Raw genomic sequence first — 22,717 nt, 5'->3', positions numbered from 1 at the left:
ATCCTAACCCTGGTCCCTACAACTTGGTCCTACATGCTGCCAAATACCTGTGGTAAACGTCTCTGGTGTTCTGCTCTCTCGCCTGTGTAGAACTGGACTACTGCTCAGAGCGGTGTCCCGTCAATTTAAGTTAACTCAGTCAATATAAATGCTTTCCACAACAACCACACGCACAATGTGAGATGCCAGTCTGGCGTGTCACTGCATTTTCAAACATCCTTCAGCAATATGCGGCCTATACACTTTGGGGAACAGGGTAAACATATTGCTCAAAAGTGAGCAGGGTGGTTTTCTTTGAACTCGGCAGGAGGGCATTCTACTGTGGGTGATTGTCAGCTCGCGATTAATTGTTACGAGATGACTCTAGCTAGGCTAGCACACGACACACTATTCTAAGATTCATTAAAAAAATGTATTTGTAAGCATATCACTTTATCAAATCTCTGTAACCATTCCAAAAATTTAGATTTAGCAATGCAAATTTAACAATACAAACTAAATTTAAATTTGTTCATGTTGTAATGTCCTAAAGAATTAGGAACTGTATTAACAATGCCCCTCTGAATATAGATACGTAACTGTATCTGTGTTCACCACGTTTTGTAACAAAAGGCTCATGGATTAAGGAATGAACTTTTTCCTTAAGTTCGTCATGTGGGATAGAGATGTACAAAGTTAAGAAATCAAAAGTTTTGACAGAGTGGAACTTGGTTCCTTTCTTAGATTGCAAAAAGACAAGCAAATCGTTTTTGAGAATCCACATGGCATTAATTCCAGTTGTCTCAAATACTTTCTGTGAATATAAAAAAGGTCCTTCCTTGATTTGTATGAAGGATTATGGTTAGTCTTTGAGAGAGGGATTTGTGGGACCCAGCAATATATATCTCTTTGTACAGATTTATCTGGAGCTTTGGAATCCAGTACAAAAGAGGAATGGACATGTCTTCAGGCTTTAGAGTCAAGTCAAAGTTGACAGTATCTTGTTTCAGCAGATTTCTTTATTTATACCAAGTTATTTGATCAAACAATTAATGTAGTGATGCTGACATATAATGGTTATGTTATGTGAGGCCTCGTCAGTGGGAACAACAACAAACTTTTCATGTAGGGCAGCCAGGATTTGGATGACAGCTGGCTGGGACAGAATGGGTTAATTCCAATTCCGTTTTCTCTTTTTCAGCTTGTGCATTCTACCAATGACAACATCGCGCACTGACTTAACGCACTCTGAAAGACATTCAACAGCATTTGTATATTAATAGGGGGAGCTCTCCTGCTGATTGAGAAGGTGACTCATGTTTGTCAGTTTAAGTTTTTGATGCTTCTCCAAGTAATCAATTTAAGGTCATGTCAGTGCCAGGATTTTAAGAAAATAAAGTATTTGCAGTAAATATAAAAGGTCAACGCCAGAGAAAAATTTGTCTCGATTCTATGACTGGATCACTGAATGTCAATGATGACACCAGATGTGCTCGAAAAGGGTGTGCATGTTCTGCTCTACCGGTAGCACCTGCCACTCAACTTGCATAAAAAAAGTAGTTTTGCTTGCTGCCTAACACAACACAACGTTTTCTGGAGTGTTTTTATATTTCTGCAGTACCGCCCTAGGATGGCTTAGGATTCTAACAAACCATACATTGACAAAATTATTGTAGTTGTTCGGAACATCCACGAAAAAGGCGAGAGGTAACAATGATATCAATGTTGATGCCTTACGCGTTGCCAAATAACACCAGTCAGTTTAATTGAGGGTGAAAATCCACCCTCCCTTGAATCCCGAATGACATCTAATTCTTCACTGCCGAATACTACTTATCACAAAACTCAAAAGCACATATCAGGATGCACTCAACAAAGGCAGAACGAAAACTCATAGACCACGTTCCTAGGTTATAAAATGGTCCCATATGAAGTTAAATTACTGAAATAATATCGAAAACTATGTTTTGTACGTACACCCTTAGCCGTTTCCATTTAATTTTGAATCTGCGTAACAAATACGATTATATATGCGTCCTGCGGCCCGAATAACCTCTAAATAGACCCCTGAATTCCGCGTACGAAAGAAGGGTTGGCAGCCTCTTAACTACAACAGTTGAACGAAAAGTTTAATTCCTTGTTTTTATCGCCCTATGGAACATACACCTTTTGCTAAAAAGAATGCATGGACGATAAGCAATCTCGAATCGATCTAAATCTGAAGCTGATGATAGATGATTCTTACTTGTACTTTAGAACTGGTGACGCATAGTACATGCAGAAATCCTGCTGGCATGGCGGGATGGTGAAGGCCTTGCTGTCGCTGAAGTCGTACTGCTTTGTAGGATCCGCTGCAGAGAAGATCTTGCTGACTGGGTACTGGAACAGGAAAATTAATGTTAGGATGCTTACGATTAAATGAAGACGGGGTGGCCCCGTTGTCTCAGATACCGCCATTAATAATTGTTTCGGGTTTTTTCCTTCATTCCTTGATCCATTGGGCATGTACCACTGAAGGTGGTGACCATCTATACACTTACATCTCCAAGTTCCAAGCTTCAGGAATTGTTTGTCAAAAATGAAAGTAAATCATATCAGACGTTTGGGCATTCGAATCAAAGCTTGCCCTGATTATAGCTCTATAGAATATATGCTGCTAGCGCTGAGAAACGGATGGGAATCGGACTGTACAGGTAACTAGAACTGAGAAATAGATGGGTAATTGCTGCTAGAGCTGATAGTGGGATGAGTACAGGTTACTGGATTCTAGGGTGGGATGAATATAGGCTGCTAGAGCTGATGGTGGGATAAGTACAGGTTACTGGATTTGAGGGTGGGATGAATAGAGGCTGCTTGAACCGAGAGTGAGATGAATGTACATGTAGGCTGCTTGAACCGAGAGTGGGATGAAAGTAGGCTACTGGAGCAGCGAATGGTGACCATCGAAACACTTGAATTTCCATGTTCCATGCTTCAGGATTTGTTTTGTGAAAAATGAAAGCAGATAACGTGTGACTTTTGGGCACACCAGAAACCTATGATCATGTATTCGAAACTCGGTTTGACCTGATTATGGTTCTAGGCCTGTCAGCGCCATGCCCGTGCTCATGGGTTTCACCAGGATGGTATACGTTTGAGACCTGTCTCACACTTCGGGTTTTCACTCCTCATTCTTGTGCACCGCCATAATGGTGGGGGCGGGGTTGGGGAATGGGGTGGAGTCGACTGTACGAAGAAATGCCACGTGTTATTCTTCGACATAAAATTTGTATCAGGGTAGGTAATCATTAACTAAACAGGTGCGGTGAGGTGAAATGGGGTTAAACGTCGCGTCCAAGATTATTGCACTTATACAGCGACGTGTATGTACGTGTGTGTGTGTGTGTATGTGTGTGTGTGTGTGTTTGTGTTTGTGTTTGTGTTTGTGCTTGTACTAGTCCGGACTGATGCCGATTTATAGTGCTAGCTCACTGAGAAACCATGCCGCAGTTTAACATGAATACCACACTCAGACACAGTATACTGACTCCGAGCCGACCAGTCCTTCTTTTAGCCCCTTAATGCCGATCGCCAGACAGGGTAACAACAAGTACCATCTTTTAACGTATTTTGGTATGACGCGGTCGGGGATCGAACCCCGGACCTTCCGCTCTACCACTAGACTACGGAGGCGGTCCTTAACTAAACATTGAGATACACATATAAAACAGTTGGAGTTGGCAGTAAACTAGCGAAATGCAAAATCGGTGGTACGAGAAGGGAGCTCATTAAAAGTGCAAGACCCCCATTCGAAACTAAACGCACTTTTTATAGCAACAATACACACTGTATTACGAACAACTATTTTGTTCCCTGACTTACAATACAAATCACTGATCATGCAGTTTCGACATAAACTAGGACTGTCGATTTGCTTCTTTCAATGCATATGTCATACTAACCTCATACCCGATACCGGCTTTTGTCGGGGTGATGTCAAAATTATTCTTCAAACCGGAAACGAAGATAATCCCATACACCTGTTTCGGCGCGGATCCACCCTCATAGACACCTGAGACTGTCGCCCATATCTCGGCGTTAGGGCCGCTGCCATCTTGAAATGCCATCTAGTAAATAGTGAACGGCATTTGCAATTTTATGGCCTTTAATAGGAAAGGGCATGTCTTGATAAACACGTATTGAGGACTCATCTCCTTTGTCTGCACCTACAAACACGACTTTGGCACTATCAATCTAGCGCGTATATTAGTATGTTATCGCTAATGACCCGACCGCATTATCTTCAAAATATGACAGCTGATGTCACAAATTTTAACGTTAAGCCTAACAGAGCCGTGAGCTGCACCCTTAAGCAAATAAGGAATGTCAATCCATTTTTTATGAGTTGTGTCCCTTAGCCATGGTAGGATTCGCTACTCATGGATCCAGGTTCACCCAGATTATGATCCTTGGTCTGCGCCATACCTTCAATCGTTTGTTTCACTAAGATGTTAACGTTAACGAGGGGTAGATTATCGAGGTTTTTTTATGTACATTGAAAATTAAAAGAACTGTTGTAAAGTTTGATTGCCTCTATTTAACCATCACTCATTCCTGCAACAGATTGTAAAACATCTGTGGCTAGGTAATTTTTTGTAGAAATAAGTTGGTTTAACGAAGACTGTGGTAAGAAATGAATTGCAACCACGTGACCCCTACCATGTTTCATATGGTTTAAATTGGTGCCGATACAAGCCTATTTATTGGTCTTCAAAGATAATATGTCTAAGATATCCATGAGCAGTTGTGTATTAAGCGAAAAACTTGAAATTGAAAACAGTTTAAAGTCAATATCGAAAAAAAACCAATCATGCAGAAGTATCCTGTGATGTCTGACTAAGGGCGATTACAATTTATCTTTGGATATAATGATAAAATCAACTGAGAGGTAGAGTTTCTGTTGCTTCTCGTTTTAGGTTCCTGAAATATTGTTTAAAAAGTGACGTTAAGGCCACTCACTGCTTCTCACCTGCATAACCTGAGCATCTATTGCGAGCGCTGCATTATTTGGCTTGAGAACAGTTCCATCAGCCCGACACATCCTGTGGAGACATTTGTCAGGGATTAATTTCTGTCATCAACAATACTTCCCGGGCTGTGTACACACTATATTCCTCCATCACCCGTGACAACATGAGGACGATCGACCAGCGGCGAAGTCGCCTGATTCTAGCAAGCGCTCAGACCAATGCTCGTTCAGGTAACATCGCACAAATGACAATATGTCTCGCTTGACAACGAATGCAACATGTGTCATATCCATACGGCCATCAGACTAAAAATATAGTACCGGAAATAAAGTTATGTATAAGGTTAAACAAAACAATTTTATAAGGGAACGAAAGTAATAAGGAAACCTCATTAATTTCTCTTAATTTCCGGAGCTGAGAATCGGATGAGTATAGGCTACTAGAACTGAGTTTGGGATGATCAAAGGGCTACTAGTGTTGGGAAGGAGGTGTAGTATAGGCTACTACAACAAAGCAGGGAGTGAGTACACGCTACTAGAACTGAGGAGGGGACGATATAGGCTACTAGAACTGAGAAGGGGGTTAGTAAAGGCTACTATAACTGAGAAGGGGATGAGTATAGGCAGCTACAACTGAGAAGAGGGTGAGTATAGGCTACTATAACTGAGAAGGGGATGAGTATAGGCTACTACAACTGAGAAGGGGATGAGTATAGGCAGCTACAACTGAGAAGGGGATGAGTATAGGCAGCTACAAATGAGAAGGGGATGAGTATAGGCTACTACAACTGAGAAGGGGATGAGTATAGGCTACTAGAACTGAGAGGAGGATGAGTATAGGCAGCTACAACTGAGAAGGGGATGAGTATAGGCAGCTACAACTGAGAAGGGGATGAGTATAGGCTACTACAACTGAGAAGGGGATGAGTATAGGCTACTAGAACTGAGAGGAGGATGAGTATAGGCTACTACAACTGAGAAGGGGATGAGTATAGGCTACTAGAACTGAGAGGAGGATGAGTATAGGCAACTACAACTGAGAAGGGGATGAGTATAGGCTACTAGAGCTGAGAAGGGGATGAGTAAAGGCTACTAGAGCTGAGAAGAGGATGAGCATAGGCTACTAGAGCTGAGAAGATAAGTATAGGCTACTAGAGCTGATAAGATAAGTATAGGCTACTAGAGCTGATAAGAAAAGTATAGGCTACTAGAGCTGAGAAGATAAGTATAGGCTACTACAGCTGAGAAGAAGATAAGCATAGGCTACTAGAGCTGAGAAGATAAGTATAGGCTACTAGAGCCGAGAGGAGGATGAGTATAGGATACTAGAGCTGAGAAGATGATGCGTATAGACAACTGAAACTGAACTGGGACACTAGGAGATAAGGTAACTACCGATTGACGATGGAAGTATTTGTATGTCCGATCTGGTCACCAATCCCCACAGGGCCGTTGGACAGGACAGCCTCCACACTTCTCCTGGACGCAGATATTCCTCCAGTGTCTGGGTAACAGAAAGCACTGCCTTCCAACACTCAACTGCACCACATCGGATATCTTCAGCCATATTGGTATTAAATGTACTACGCAAGCAGAATCATTTCCAGTTGATGTGTCGAACATGAGTAATGTAATCAGGTCGTCGTCATTCGTTAGATTTCGAACTTCGCTTCGTTTAAGGATAGCCATGTCATATTTGTATATATACTGAACCGCAAAAGAAACGCCACCCCAAGTAACATTGCGTAAAAAGTTGCCATTTAAATATCTGGGTATTTTTTTCAAAGTTTCTAAAATGTAACATTACCTTGTCTGGAAAAATGAAATTTGATGATAACAAAACAAAGCAGATGAAAATAAAACCGATCGCCCAAACGTATCACGGTAACGGCCATGGTAACCCGATTGAAATGCACATGCCACAAGTCCACGAAAGGACCATATACAGGCTCCAGCAACGTTACCAGACCACCAACACTACAGATGACCGACCACGTAGTGGAAAACCAAGGGTCACTCCCCGATGTCAGGATCGTCAGATTGTGCAACAGAATCTGCAAGATCGCTTTGTTACTGCTGCGGAAACTGCTCGACAGACCATGGGGGGCACACCAGCGACACATTAGTGCGGACACCGTGCGTCGACGATTGACGAGTAGACACCTCAACTGTCACAGGCCACGCCGAGGACCCATTCTGACACCACGTCATCACCGGGACCTTCTTCAGTGGACAACGTAGCACCAGCATTGACGCCACCAGCAGTGGAGAAGTGTCCTCTTCTCAGACAAGAGCCGTTACTGTATCTCAACAGCAGATGGCAGAGAGAGAATCTGGCGACGCCATGGGGAACGTTATTCGGATACTTGTGTTGTTGAGAGAGTCTCATGGGGTGGTCCGAGCATCATGGTGTGGGGTGGATTTGGTCTTGCACAGAGGGTCGGCCCTGTAGTCTTCCAGAACATCGGCCCAGGGAGAGGCAATGGTGTCACAGCAGCTCGGTACATTCATCAAGTCTTGATACCACACGCCACACCTCTTTTGGCACGTCACCGCTACCACGAGTTTCAGCATGATAACGCCCGTGCCCACACTGCGAGAGCAACAAGAGCCTTCCTCAAGCAGACTGGCATCAAAATTATGCAGTAGCCTGCCCTCAGACCCTATTTAAATCCCATTGAGTACCTGTAGGACGAGATTCAAAAACGGCCGAATGAAGTCCGACCAAGGCATTACAACCTTGATGATCAGTTTCATCTTTTTAATATGTCTCGAAGTATATTTACAGTGTTTGGACAAATAAGGTTGCCCATATATCTATCCATGGTGACGTTTCTTTTGCGATTCAGTATATTTCAATAAAATGAATTGCTATCTAATTTTGTGGGTTAGTCAGTCAGGTCTGTGTGAACAAATGATCATAACCGGTTCCATATTTCGGATTCCCTGAAATGGATTCTGCATTTCATTCACGTCGGGATGGCAACCATGTTCTCGGCCTGATTACACCACTGGGCAAAACCACTGCTGATAAATAACAATAAGAGTAACAATAATTATCGTAACAACACTAATAACAACACCATATAATAACAATAACAACGACAACAATGATGAAATAATGTTCCCACCTCCCTTCTTGTCTTCAGTAAGAAACACGTCTTTAAAGGCCGATATCCCTAAAAGTTGGGAAAATACGGAAGAAACAGGAATACTAGAGAGGTCCGACCCTGTGCCATAGCCTCTTTGGACGCGCACCTGAAAGAAATATGCTTACAATCAGGTCGAAATTTCCGGCACGAGTGAAAAGAACTCAGACCAGAATATTTGATTTCTGAATCTCCAAATGAAGTTAATGGGCCAGTTCCGAAAGCAAACAATACAAGGCGCAATTTCATTGCTGTGTTTATTTCATCCGCTCTGTCGTTTCATACGCAATGGCTTCTACATCATAAACCATCAAAACATTTCACCTGTCGCGTGTTCTCAAATCTTTACGCAGAGGGGTGAGTGGGTGAGTATGGTTTTACGCCGCTTTTAGCAATATTCCAGCAATATCACGGCGGGGGACACCGGAAAAAGGGCTTCACACATTTTACCCATGTGGGGAATCGAAACCGGGTCTTCGGCGTGATGAGCCAACGCTTTAACCACTAGGCTAAACCACCATCCCTTACGCAGAGAGGTATCGTATTAGAAGGAAACATCGGATTTTAAGGACTGGACTGGACGTGTTAACAACCTTTCTTGTTCTTATAACACATTTGATGCATTGTCCTGAACGGGAACCATAATAAGCGTATGACAACTCCAGATACTGAGAATATACTGAATGTACCGATATCAACAGCAACGACTGTTTCTCACCTGGGTTACAGCCGGTAGTTGGAGAGCCATGAGTGCCATCATAGGCGTGGCGCCACTATACTGGATGGTGATGTTGTGTCTCAAAGCAGAATCCGCCATTTTAACCAGCCAGTCTCGCCCAAAGTTAAGGTCCGTCTGCATCCGTGGGAAAGTACGGAATATTTCCGTCATGTTGTCCTGCGGAAGAAAAATATCCTGTTGAGGGATGCACATGATTTCGACATTGGCAGTATTGTAACCATTTTACACAGCAAGCAACAACAGGGCAACTTTGGACAATCAAGCACTGAAGCACTAGTAGGCAGTAGGCAAGCCCTGGAGGATCAGTCAGCCAAGCACTGGAGGATCAGTCAGCCAAGCACTGGAGGATCAGTCAGCCAAGCACTGGAGAATCAGTCAGCCAAGCACTGGAGGATCAGTCAGGCTAGCACTGGAGGATCAGCCAGCCAAGCACTGGAGGATCAGTCAGCCAAGCACTGGAGGATCAGTCAGGCTAGCACTGGAGGATCAGTCAGCCAAGCACTGGAGGATCAGTCAGCCAAGCACTGGGGAATCAGTCAACCAAGCACTGGAGGATCAGTCAGCCAAGCACTGGAGGATCAGTCAGCCAAGCACTGGGGAATCAGTCAGCCAAGCACTGGAGGATCAGTCAGGCTAGCACTAGAGGATCAGCCAGCCAAGCACTGGAGGATTAGTCAGCCAAGCACTGGAGGATCAGTCAGCCAAACACTGGAGGATCAGTCAGACAAGCACTGGAGGATCAGTCAGACAAGCACTGGAGGATCAGTCAGACAAGCACTGGAGGATCAGTGAGGCACTGAAGAGTAAGTGTATTGTCTACGCTTTTCGCAAACACCTGGTGTCATCACCGATATCGTGAGCTTTGACGTTTTATATTTTGATTTTGGAGCTGCAGTACTGTCTCAGTCCATGTCGCCATCGGTGGAGCAGGAAACGTTCACCTGGTATAATCACAAACACATGCTCTGTGATTAACAAACACGTGCTTATGTTAAAGTAGGACTTATAACAGAGATTTTTTATATTATTATATAACGGATTGTGTCAAAACGTGTGGACATAAAACAATATTGCATGTATATAATGATAAGCACTGTGACATATTTAACAAAAAAGTTCTGCTAAATACCCTGCTCTGTTCAAGATTTTCAATGAAACATTTCACTGCCTCCTTACATCGTGAATGATTCAGAAACTTCTGATTGATTAGTGACGTCATAACCATTAAATGAGGTGACGATAACGTCATTCAACAATTACAAAATATGCCCCCCTTCACAGAAATATCGATGGATATAATTTCACAATAAACTTGAGCGTGTTTGGTGGCATGACCTACCTGTATGTAGGTGGCCAGTCCCCACTGCTTCGACTCACTGAAGATTTTGTCCCAGAACGTCTGACAACAAGCAAATCATGCACTGACGTCGCGTTGTTCATTTCTGTTTTCTTTGGTACATAAGGAGGCACGGGTGGCCCAGTCGTCTGAGGCGCTGTGCAGAGTTGCGTCCCTTAGGCACGCAAAAAACTTATGATTGTGGGTTCGAATCCCGGTTCGCCCCGATTATGTTTCTAGGTTTGTCAGCACCTTACCCGTGCTCGTGGGTTTCACCGAAATGGTAAACATCTGACACCTGCATCACTTCGGCTTTTCCTCCCACCTTAAGCTGAAACGCCGCGATATAGCTGTAATACTGTTAAAAGCGGTATTAAACCCAACTCTCTCACTCACCCATTACAGTTGGTCGAGGAGAGTCTACTAAACTTTGCTTGGTACTACGAAATCCCAAATTGTAGGGTAAGTAAAAATTAGGTTCATTTCATAAATATATTTGCATGGTGGTATAAAGGCAATATACTGTAACATGAGTCCTAAATTTATGAAACATACCTCAGACGTACTTAAGTGACCAACAAAGATTTCAAGTTAATACGTTTCATTCACACATAAAACTGAGCATATTTAGTGTGTAAGTGCCTAGTTATTCCTTGATGTAAATCCAGTCAAGTTCCAATACCGATCGGCCATGATAGACATTTGACTAAATGGCTGCTATTCCAAGCCTAGTTTTTAGTAACGAAATATTTGACTTGGTATTGACAGTCAATAATGCACACTTTTCAACAATATCAATAGGCATTTTGTAATGCAAAGGTGTACGGCCAGGAGGTTCTCCTCTTAATGCTAGAATACATGGAATGGCGAAACATTTGATAAGGTATCTGCACTTGTACTGTATCAATATGTGTAACTGAAATGTATAACATTTTAGCAAGTTTGTACCGTGGAGTGATATTTTAGACGGTATCAATATCCCAAATTGTCCGAATGTTTGGCAAATCAAAAAGTGTAATTTCACGGCTGTGGGATAAGTACAAACGGGGTTGCAATGAGACCAGGTGTGAGAGGCCAAAGAGATGACACCCACACAAGCTTTCTCTCATACAGGAAACTGACATTGAAAGTATATTTGATTACTCCTTCGCCATTTTTACTTAGTGACGATAGACCACCAAGTAAACAAATTGCTAACTGATTAGTAAAGTCCACTAACATGTCAGTGTCTGAACGGACAGTGAAGTTCACAATATAAGTTAGTTCTTCTGTCAGTGTGAGGTTCATGCCTGTGCATTCTGTTGCTCAAGAGTTGGGACCACATATATGTAAAACCCCACTAGCACTGCAGGCACTCACCGGATGCGACTCAAACAGTTGACTATGAGGAATAGGGTAGAGAAAAACATTGACTTCGCTACAGGACAGCTAAGTTCACCAAACTAACTTTTAGTTAGCACATTTTGGTGAATCCCTGGAGTTAGATGAAGAATTAGCAAGGCTATATGGGGATTTTGCGGACTCTACAGAGAAGTCGCCAGAGAAATCGGTGACGTTTTACTGAGGTGCCGTTTTAGCATGCACCCCTCTGCCTCGCTGGTGACAGGGCAAGAAGGCAAGTACTGCCTATGCTGTAAGAAGCAGCTCAACAACGAAAGGTTACCTCTGACTTCAAACAGTCTTATTCAGCACATAAAACGAGCAATCTACCAAGACCATGTTTGGAGAAGGGCATTGTAAGCCATGCACAACCTTCCATCTGTTGATGGGCATGGTTGGAAGATAAAAGACGGTGTAATTCAGCCTGTGTTAGGGACCAAAAAAGAATCAGCGCCAAAAGAGACTGTTAGAATAGAATCTGGCAAATGCAAACGGTCAGCATGTCGTACAAGAACATATGCACGCAGTGCCAAATGAACTACCTTCCACTGGTGCTTGTGTCTACATGGGTGAAGGTAAATGTATCCATGTTAAACGTACTGACGACAACAATAAGGGAATTGGTGAAATGGTAATGAAGGTGTAATGACGATGAAATGTAAAATCTATTTCGGGCGTGTTGATGAATACTTGTGTGTCCACCATGTTGGGCGATACATGCACAACACCTTGATGACATACTGTGGGCATCCCTTGGTATTGCCCACCATTCCGCCTGAAGAGCGTCCCCACGCTTGGCCACCTTGGCGGGCGCTGGGTCTCTGGTGTACACTCTCCGACCGAGAACATCCACAGACGCTCTATTGAGGACATGTCAGGTGACTTAGCGGGCCTGTCCAATCTCCGTATACTTTCTCTTCGGAGGTAAAAACAATGACTACCTGGGCTAGATGTGGTCTGGCATTGCCATCTTGCAGTTCAAAGTAATTCTTGCGAATGGAACAATGACAAGGCGCAAATGTCCATACCCAAATCAGTTCGCCTGTCATGTGTAATACCGCCCCTAACCATGATACTACTGCCCCCATACCAAATCACTGTCAAGAAGCTTAAGTGTTGTTTTGGCATACCGCTCACCGATACGTCGCCAACAATGTTTTCTGCCATCTGTAAATCGGCGGCACCTTGATTCGTCTGTAAACATGGTGTAATGCCATTGGCGCACAGCTCGTCCCTGGCGTTGTCTAGCGCACCGCAATCGTTGCCTACTATGGTATGCTGTAAGGGTCACGCCCTCCATCACATAACACTTTGCTTTCACGCGGGCTGCATAGAGCCGGTTTTAACGGTTTATGTTGTACTTCGCCTCCCTGTTATTGTACGGAAGTCTCCATTGAAAATAGGAGCAGATTTGCATATAATGCGTAGTGCAATTAATGTAATGAGATAATCGTAACTGGATTTACATCAGGGAATTATTATGAGACGCTAATAACCTAATATATTTAGTTTAGTGTGTGAATGAAACGTATTAATAATAGGTATGTACCATACTGTTTTTAGAATGGTCATTTTGACAAACGTCGGCCATCTTTAAAAAATGGCTGTCATGACAGGTACTGGCTTATTTTTTTTCAAATCTACAACTAGAAAGCTTTGTTGGCCACTGAAGTACCTCTGTACCGTGCAGATATGTAAAATATGTATAATGAACCTAACTTTTACAACTGGTACCTGGCATTAGACTGCCTCTAGCTTTTTACCTACCCTATTATTTGGGATTGCATAGTACCTAGAAGTGTTCACATGGCTCTCCTGGAACAAACTGTATAGTAAGACTTTTTATGTAGTAGGTGTAGAAGAAACCTTAAGCCTTCTACATGACTTAGCCTCTTGACTGACAAAATGGCTCAATTAATCATCTAAGACTCAAAACCAATTCCAGACATAAAAGTGAAACTGTTCAACTTGCAATGTTATAAATAAATGTATATAATCTATTGTTAATTGTTCATACCTCATCTGTCGGTATTGCCATGTCACCTTCGATTTCAAAATTAAAGGTTCCACCATTTTGTGTTGCGTATATGTTGTCACTTGACCTGCAATAGATAAAGGATGTGGAATCGGCTTCCTGTGATTGAATATTCCCAAGTCATCCACAGTGAGATCTTGATTAACTGATTCCAGATTTTTCGTAATGGTTCTTTGAAAAAGACCTTCAAATCAGTAATAGGCTAATAGCGGGTTTCGTAGGCTAAGGGGTGGGACTGACGGACAACTAAACGGTGTTGGTGTATTTTAGTCCACTCCAGTTTACTCGGATTCGATGTTGTAGATGTCACAGTCGCACGACATCAATGCAACAGAACACATTTCCGCCTAGAAATCATAGTCCTAATATCAATATACATGTACCAGGAAACTATGTCCTGCATGCGCACCCCCACCCCCAGCCCCCCACCCCCCTCCACACACACACACACACACACCCCACACACACCTCTCACAAAGAACACCTTCATCTTCTTGTTTCGACCACACCGTCAAACACTTAATAACAGAAGTTGTTTAGGGAGCTGTTAATATTAATAACAAATATTACTTCATTGCTTAAAGCGATACTCGCTCTCACAACTCACCAGAAATTATTTTTCGCAACGATGGGTACGTTCAAACTTCTGTATACATATCTGAAACCGAACCAGAAAGAATTCTCAAGCATCTGTATTCTTGTTGTCTCAGATCGTGCTGATGGTGATCCCCGAGGTAGCAACTTGTATAATACACTTCAGTTGCAATAGTATCCATGTTATTTACCTTAGACTGAACGTCCTGTTGTAATGTCATGTCTTTAGATGGGACATGGCGAGACAACTACCTTTCGACCAAACGCTTTTGTCGGATCGAAGCGTTTCATTATTCTTTGTGTGACATTGACAAGAAGCCAAAATCAGTACAGCCAGGAGAAAACATGGTTGGTGCTGGAGACGTCCTTGATTCATCAAGCGTATAAATTTCATTTGAAGAACGTATGGACGACCATGCATTATCCTCTACAAAGATGTAAATCGCACACAATTGTCTACGATCAGGATGCTTATATTTAGAACTACACTGCAAATCGTTGATAATACACCATAAATACGTGTATCATCGCCACTGATTTATCACGAGTAATGTTACATTACTGAAGACGTACTCAATTCCCTTGGGGAAGATGTCCGTGGGTGCTGTCCACTCCTTGACCCCTCCGCCTTGACCTTTTGTGAACCACCAGGTGTCCAGTTCCACGTACCTGCAGGACAAGATTAGAAACAGGAATATGGATATACATGCAGAACAACAGGAGAGCAAGCTTTAGGAATAAGGATAGGTCAGCTGCGAACGATGTCTTATACAAGAGGAGAGCAAGGAATATGGATGTATCTGTTTCACAAGAGAAGAGTAAGGAATATGGATGTGTCTGTTTCACAAGAGAAGAGAAAGGTGTATATCATGTATCTGTTTCACAAGAGGAGTAAAAGTAGTAAGGATGTGTCTGTTTCACAAGAGGAGAGCAAGGAATATATAACGTATCTGTTTCACAAGAGAAGTGCAGGGAGTAAGGGTGAGTCTGTTTAACAATTGGAGAGAAAGGAATATGGATGTTTTTGTTCCACAAGAAGAGAGAAAAGAATATGGATATGTCTGTTTCACAAGAGAGAGGAGAGCAAGGAATATATAATGTATCTGTTTCACAAGAGAAGTGCAGGGAGTAAGGATGAGTCTGATATGTCTGTTTAACAAGAGAGAGGAGAGCAAGGAATATATAATGTATCTGTTTCACAAGAGAAGTGCAGGGAGTAAGGATTAGTCTGTTTAACATTGGAGAGAAAGGAATATGGCTGTATTTGTTTCACAAGAAGAGAGAAAAGAATATGGATATGTCTGTTTCACAAGAGGCGTTCAAGGAGTAAGGGTGTGTGTGTTAAAAAAGGGTTCAGGGAATAAGGATGTGTCTTTAACAAGAGAAGTACAAGGAGTAAGGGTGTGTCTGTTTCACAGGAGTACAAGTAGTATGGAGGTGTCTGTTTCACAAGAGGCGTGCAAAAAGTAAGGATGTGTGTTTCACAAGAGGCGTGCAAAAAATAAGGATGTATGTTTCACTAGAGGAGTGCAAGGAGTAAGGATACATCTAGAAGAGTGCAAGGATAAAAAATATGTTTCTGCTGCACAAGAGGATATCAAGGAATAATGCTACATCACTGCGTAGGGGGATCATGCTGGTATATCAGTTTGTTCTTGTATTGTTCTTGTACTGATATAACGCGCCACTAAAGCTAATTCAGAAGATTTGATCTAATCTAAACAATTCAGTTATTCTAAGTTTACACATCTGCACTGTGAATTTCTGGGTCACCCGCAGGATTCAGTTATCAGTATATTAACATACAACATCGTCTCCCAAACGCGAACCGTTTACCTTATCAATGATGTTTTATTCTATCAAACTACAAACGTACCTGTAAGGTATACTTCTATTTCGTGCATCAGAAAACACATTGATCAATGTATCTTCATACGTTGATGTGCCATCGGTCTTATCGAAATAGTAGGCCCCTGAAACATTGACATGAAAATAGTAGGTCCCTGAAACATTGATATGGGAATAGTAGGCCTCTGTAACATTGAGATCGGAACTGTAGGCCCCTGAAACATTGACATGAAAATAGTAGGTCCCTGAAACATTGATATGGGAATAGTAGGCCTCTGTAACATTGAGATCGGAACTGTAGGCCCCTGAAACATTGACATGAAAATAGTAGGTCCCTGAAACATTGAGATCGAAACAGTAGGCTCCTGAAACATTGAGATCGGAATAGTAGGCCCCTGAAACATTGAGATCCGAATAGCAGGCCCCTGAAACATTGACATGAGAATAGTAGGTCCCTGAAACATTGAGATCGGAATTCTAGGTCCCAGAAACATTGACATGAAAATAGTAGGTCCATGAAACATTGAGTTCGAAACAGTAGGCTCCTGAAACATTGAGATCGGAATAGCAGGCCCCTGAAACATTGACATGGGAATAATAGGTCCCTGAAACATTGAGATCGGAATACTAGTTCCCTGAAACATTGAGATCGAAATAGTAGGCCCCTGAAACATTGATATCGAAACAGTAGGCCCCTGAAACATTGAGATCGGAATAGTAGGCCCCTGAAACATTGACATGAAAATAGTAGGTCCCTGAAACATTGAGATCGAAACAGTAGGCCCCTGATACATTGAGACCGGAATAGTAGGCCCCTAAAACATTGAGATAGAAAAAGTAGGCCCCTGAAACATTGCAATCGATATAGTAGGCTCCGGGAACATTGAAATCGATATAGTAGGCCCCTGGGACATTGATATCGATATAGTAGGCTCCGGGAACATTGAAATCGATATAGTAGGCCCCTGGGACATTGATATCGATATAGTAGGCCCCTGGGACATTGAGACCGGAATAGTAGGCCCCTAAAACATTGAGATCGAAAAAGTAGGCCCCTGAAACATTGCAATCGATATAGTAGGCCCCTGAAACATTGAGATCGATATAGTAGGCCCCTGGGACATTGAGATCGATATAGTAGGCCCCTGAAACATTGCAATCGATATAGTTGGCCCCGGAAACATTGAAATCGATATAGTAGGCCCCTGGAAAATTGAGATCGATATAGTAGGCCCCTGGGACATTGAGATCGATATAATAAGCCCCTGGAACATTGACATGGGAAAAGTAGGCCCCTGAAACATTTAGATCGATATAGTAGGCCCCTGGGACATTGACATGGGAATAGTAGGCCCCTAAAACATTGAGATCGAAAAAGTAGGCCCCTGAAACATTGCAATCGATATAGTAGGCTCCGGAAACATTGAAATCGATATAGTAGGCCCCTGGGACATTGACATCGATATAGTAGGCCTGTTGAACATTGACATGGGAATAGTAGGCCCCTGAAACATTGAGATCGATATAGTAGGCCCCTGGGACATTGAGATCGATATAGTAGGCCCCTGAAACATTGCAATCGATATAGTAGGCCCCGGAAACATTGAAATCGATATAGTAGGCCCCTGGAAAATTGAGATCGATATAGTAGGCCCCTGGGACATTGAGATCGATATAATAAGCCCCTTGGACATTGACATGGGAAAAGTAGGCCCCTGAAACATTTAGATCGATATAGTAGGCCCCTGGGACATTGACATGGGAATGGTAGGGCCCTGAAACATTGAGATCGATATAGTAGGCCCCTGAAACATTGAGATCGAAACAGTAGGCCCCTGAAATATTGAGATCGATATAGTAGGCCCCTGAAACATTGGAATCGATATTGTAGGCCCCTGGAACATTGAGATCGATATGGTAGGCCCCTTGGACATTGACATGGGAATAGTAGGCCCTTGAAACATTGAGATCGTAACAGGAGGCCCATGAAACATTGCAATCGATATAGTAGGCCCCGGAAACATTGCAATCGATATAGTAGGCCCCGGAAACATTGAAATCGATATAGTAGGCCCCTGGAACATTGAGATCGATATAGTAGGCCCCTAAGACATTGAGATCAATATAGTAGGCCCCTGAAACATTGAGATCGATAAAGTAGGCCCCTGGAACATTTAGATCGATATAGTACGCTCCTGGGACATTGAGATCGATATAGTAGGCTCCTGGAACATTTAGATCGATATAGTACGCTCCTGGGACATTGAGATCGATATAGTAGGCTCCTGGAACATTTAGATCGATATAGTAGGCTCCTGGGACATTGAGATCGATATAGTAGGCACCTGGAACATTGATATGGGAATAATAGGCCCCTGAAACATTGAGATCGAAATAGTAGGCCCCTGAAACAGTAACATCGATATAGTAGGCCCCTGGGACATTGCCATGGGAATAGTAGGCCCCTGGAACGAACATGGGTATGGTGCTGACAAAGAAAGGAACACATTCAGGGTGATGCTAGCTTGTAACCCACGATCATAGGTGTCTGGTAATTACAACAGCTGATTCATTGTCGTTGAAACAGAACATGATGCTCACAACTGCTCGTTCAAATCCAAGGTCTTTTAGGGCATATTTATGTAGTAGTTGTTAATTCTGCATCTTGTAAATATGTAAGTATTTTTAGTGTAGATAAGGTATCATGGTTTTTCTATTTCACAGCGGGTTCTATTTCAACAGATGTATGCATGTATTTATTGGTAGTGGTATGAATGACTGAAGTTGTATTTTAGTGATGCACGTATATGTCTCAAATATTTATATGCTATTTACAATGTTATAATTAATATTTTATCTGTATTTAGGGTCATGTGACTGTCGAATGAGACGACTGGCAGAAGGCATGTTACACTCTCGTGTCACACACAGGGTATGTTTTGTATATAGTTTATCTATATAATATGTTCATGTCGTGGATTCATTATGCATATTATGATTATCTGTTGATTTAATGATTTCCTCAGTTATGCGTTTAATAATGTGTAATTATATTGTATTTGTATATGAAGGTACATTTGCACCGATTAGATATCAAGTCAGAACTAATTTGTGTATCTGCTGTAATGATGTAATGAATTATTAAGAAGCAGATCGATACTTGACATTTAATGTGTTATTGTACATTTATTCTGAAACAAGTGATAAATTGTGATTTTAAATTGTTTCAGGAGTGTCTTCCTTATGCCTTTGCTGAATGAACTGATATTCTCACAACCCCGTGGACTGTAATCACTTGACGACAAAGGGTTACAAATAAGGTCTAAACCATCTATAAAATGACTTGCTCTCACCTTCATCTGTCCAGTATCCGAGTGATTTTGCGGTGTGATCCTCGGTTTTGTCATGCTTGTAGATCATGCTTCTGATTACGAAACCCCACGTCGAAAGACTCTGAAAATAGGAAAACAGAAGCATCAATTCCTCAGGTCTTTGGGACAGAGATTCCGTGGCGTCACGTATGCAGGCGTCATATATCTGGAATTTTGCAAAGTGCTGCATAAAACAACAAACCATACACAGCTAGTCTCAGAAGCAGACATATGTGACTGTGAAACAAATTGTTTACATCCAATATTTTGTTGATGACATTTTGTGTGGCAAGTGTGGCAAGCGTATCATATTGTACTGGTTATCCTTTATTATGAATATATTTCTGGTGAATGCAGTCTTGATTATCCGCCGAAACAGAATAAATTTGGCGATAATGTGAAAAAAGCTGTGAAAAAATATATGAATTGACGGCTAAAAATCAGTGAATGTTTGGTACTCTATTGATGGTATTATGTATTTCATCACCGTTGATCCAACCTTTGATTGCTTCGTATGTATTTTGGTTTTGAAGGGATCTTTTTTATTTGTTTTACGATAGCAGCCCTATATTCACGTCCAAATAAACGCTATGTATTCAAAAAATGATGTATCCATACTGACAATGATTCGAACCCAAACTTTGATATTGGGACAACATAGCAAATATACCCTCGAATATCGAGGAGGATATTCATAGCAGCAGGTAACTGACTTTCATGTGTCCGAATGAAATACACCAATAGCACGGTGCCCAGTAATAACATCCGTAATCTGCATGAACAATGCGTGTAGGACAGTAGAAGTTCCTGGTGTATTGGAAGAATCCATTCCCATTGAAGGGGGGACTGCGGTGTAGTTTGATCCGTTGCACGTAGACTAGATGCTGTTCGTCCATTCGTCAATGCGCTACGACGACTGGACACATGTACTGTAGCCCACCTTCCACCCCTGATATTGATATTGACTTCAATGATTATGAACATCCGCGGATTCAGTTGTCAGGTCGTACTTTGTCTTGTTTATCTAGTGTAGCAGGGCGTGGAGTCATCCTACAGATTACATCCTTACCTTGTCAGCTTGCTGACGGGGTTAACCTCTTTGGTCATGTGGACAAGGCGTCCGACCTCGGATCAGAAGGTCCGTGAATCGAATCCCATCACGGGACTCAGTAATTTTATGGCCGTTACACTAGCAATGTATCAAATACAATTATCGATAATGATCATTTAAATAATTCATAGAGCTGATCAAGATTGTTGAATCTATACTTACATTTTCAGGCCCCCCTCCCGAGGTATATAATGCGGCAACTTGGTAGGAGAAATTTGTCGGGATCTGATCGATTCCTCCCATAATTCCATAGTACAGGAAGTTGTTGGTTTTGTTCTGCCATATTGGTGTTGTCATGACATTATCCAACTGTCCAAATGCCACTGAATTTCCACTCGGGTCAAACACCGCGAAGGGGCTGGAACCTTCCAGACCGTCCTGAAAAGAAGCGGACGGACCCAATCTGAAGCAGAAGACTCAACGGATAAGTAATATTTGAGAGTCCGAAATGTTTGATGTGGTCATCTGTTTGTGTTTGACCCTGGGGAATCAAGAGGAATCCACTAATGTGGAGATATTATCTTCTAGACAGCAAAGGAGATATTGCAATGTTTTGTCCACAAACGAAAAGTGACAATAAACAGATTACCTACAGTATAATACACATAAGGTTTATAGAAAAGTGACTTGTGCAGGTCACGAGATACAATAAACAGATTACTTACAGTATAATACACGTAAGGTTTATTAGGGGATTAGTTCCACATGACTGAATGCTTACTGAATACAGGTCTCCTCTTCCAATCATAGACCTATCCTTTTAACACAAATTATAGAGACCAGTATATAAAGATATGTGTCTATATTGTTTTATAGCATCTTGTGAGAAGTGGCCTCAAGTAAACACATATTACCCTATCTACTGATATGAGTGAGTGAGTGAGTGAGTTGGGTTTAACGCCGCTTTTAACAGTATTCCAGTTATATCGCGGCGTGTCAGCTTAATGTGGGAGGAAAGCCCGAAGTGATGCAGGTCTCATCTACTGATATGATATAAGATAAGCTGCTGTAGAAGCATGGTCAGAACTGGCTTCCTGTGACAACATATCACCCTTCGAAAGTACTGACGAAAAAACTAATACTCTTGTGAGACGATCAACATCTCTGCCTCTTAACCAAGAGCTAGATGTATGGCTAGAAATGTTAGTGGCCGAGGGTAACTGAGTTTACTGATGTGACATCCGCATGGGTTGATGATGAGCCATCCTTCAAGGCTATGGTGTGAAACCAGACTTTGGACCACGAACCAATAACCATCTTGATGAATGGCATTCCAAGCTAAACAGATCTCTGTCAAAAGCAAATCCCAATGTGTTTGAACTCATTAACAAGTTACAATAGTGAGTGAGTGAGTTGGGTTTAACGACGCTTTTAACAGTATTACAGTTATATCGCGGCGTGTCAGCTTAATGTGGGAGGAAAGCCCGAAGTGATGCAGGTCTCAGACGTTTACCACTTCGGTGAAACCCACGAGCACTGGTATGGTGCTGACAAACCTAGAATCATAATCGGGTCGAACCGGGATTCGAACGCACAATCATAGGTTCCTGGCGTGCCCAAGGAACGCAACTCTGCAAAGCGAATCGCGGCGCCTTAGACGACTGGGCCACCCGTGCCTCCTTAAGACAATAGAAGAGAGAGACCGGACGATAGAGACCGGAAAAGAGAGCCCAACTCCACCATGGATCAGCTCCATCAGCAAGTAAGAGATAATTCAGATAGATCGACTCCCGCCTAGGTCGCCTGACAGAACCGCTGCAGCAGGGAAGGAGCGAGTGTGTGAGTTGGGTTAAACGACGTTTTTAACAGTTTTCCAGTCATATCACAGCCTGTCACGGCTTAATGTGGGAGGAAAGCCCGAAGTGATGCATGTCTCAGACGTTTACCACTTCGGTGTAACCACGAGCGCGGGTATGGTGCTGACAAACCTAGAAACATAATCGGGGCGAACCGGGACTCGAACCCACAATCATAGGTTTCTGGGGTGCCCAAGTGACGCAACTCTGCACAGGGAATTACGGCGCTTTAGACGACTGGGCCACACGTGACCCCAGTAAGGAAGGAAGACTCCCATACCATACCTAAACCCTGCCTACCATTTGCTGACGTTAGCTTTGTCTCATTTTATGGTCAGATGACATAAATGAACGTAAATGTACTTATGATG

The 22,717-nt window shown here is 42.4% G+C and overlaps 1 protein-coding gene across 2 annotated transcripts in view; it reads right to left on the bottom strand.

The window, feature by feature from the left end:
• The window catches only part of LOC124143575, a 31,505-nt gene that overhangs the window by 1,838 nt on the left and 6,950 nt on the right, over positions 1-22,717 (bottom strand). The window contains exons 4-16 of one of the 2 annotated variants that reach the window (XM_046512600.2): positions 20,713-20,953; positions 19,422-19,521; positions 16,097-16,193; positions 14,794-14,889; positions 14,234-14,284; positions 13,609-13,693; positions 10,215-10,274; positions 8,855-9,031; positions 8,119-8,245; positions 6,383-6,491; positions 4,988-5,060; positions 3,921-4,085; positions 2,225-2,358 (exon numbers count right to left, since the gene is read on the bottom strand). In XM_046512600.2, the coding sequence (XP_046368556.2) occupies positions 2,225-2,358; positions 3,921-4,085; positions 4,988-5,060; positions 6,383-6,491; positions 8,119-8,245; positions 8,855-9,031; positions 10,215-10,274; positions 13,609-13,693; positions 14,234-14,284; positions 14,794-14,889; positions 16,097-16,193; positions 19,422-19,521; positions 20,713-20,953 (1,515 nt within the window). The remainder of the gene's footprint in view (positions 1-2,224; positions 2,359-3,920; positions 4,086-4,987; positions 5,061-6,382; positions 6,492-8,118; positions 8,246-8,854; positions 9,032-10,214; positions 10,275-13,608; positions 13,694-14,233; positions 14,285-14,793; positions 14,890-16,096; positions 16,194-19,421; positions 19,522-20,712; positions 20,954-22,717) is intronic. The other variant, XM_046512601.2, reaches the window with a different exon arrangement.

Source organism: Haliotis rufescens, unplaced genomic scaffold (genome assembly GCF_023055435.1).
Source record: "Haliotis rufescens isolate VD_foot unplaced genomic scaffold, xgHalRufe1.0.p SCAF_8, whole genome shotgun sequence".
NCBI classification, from domain to species: Eukaryota; Metazoa; Mollusca; class Gastropoda; order Lepetellida; family Haliotidae; genus Haliotis; species Haliotis rufescens.
Note: the sequence above shows the minus strand (reverse complement) of the source record. Positions and strands in the feature narration are given on the sequence as shown.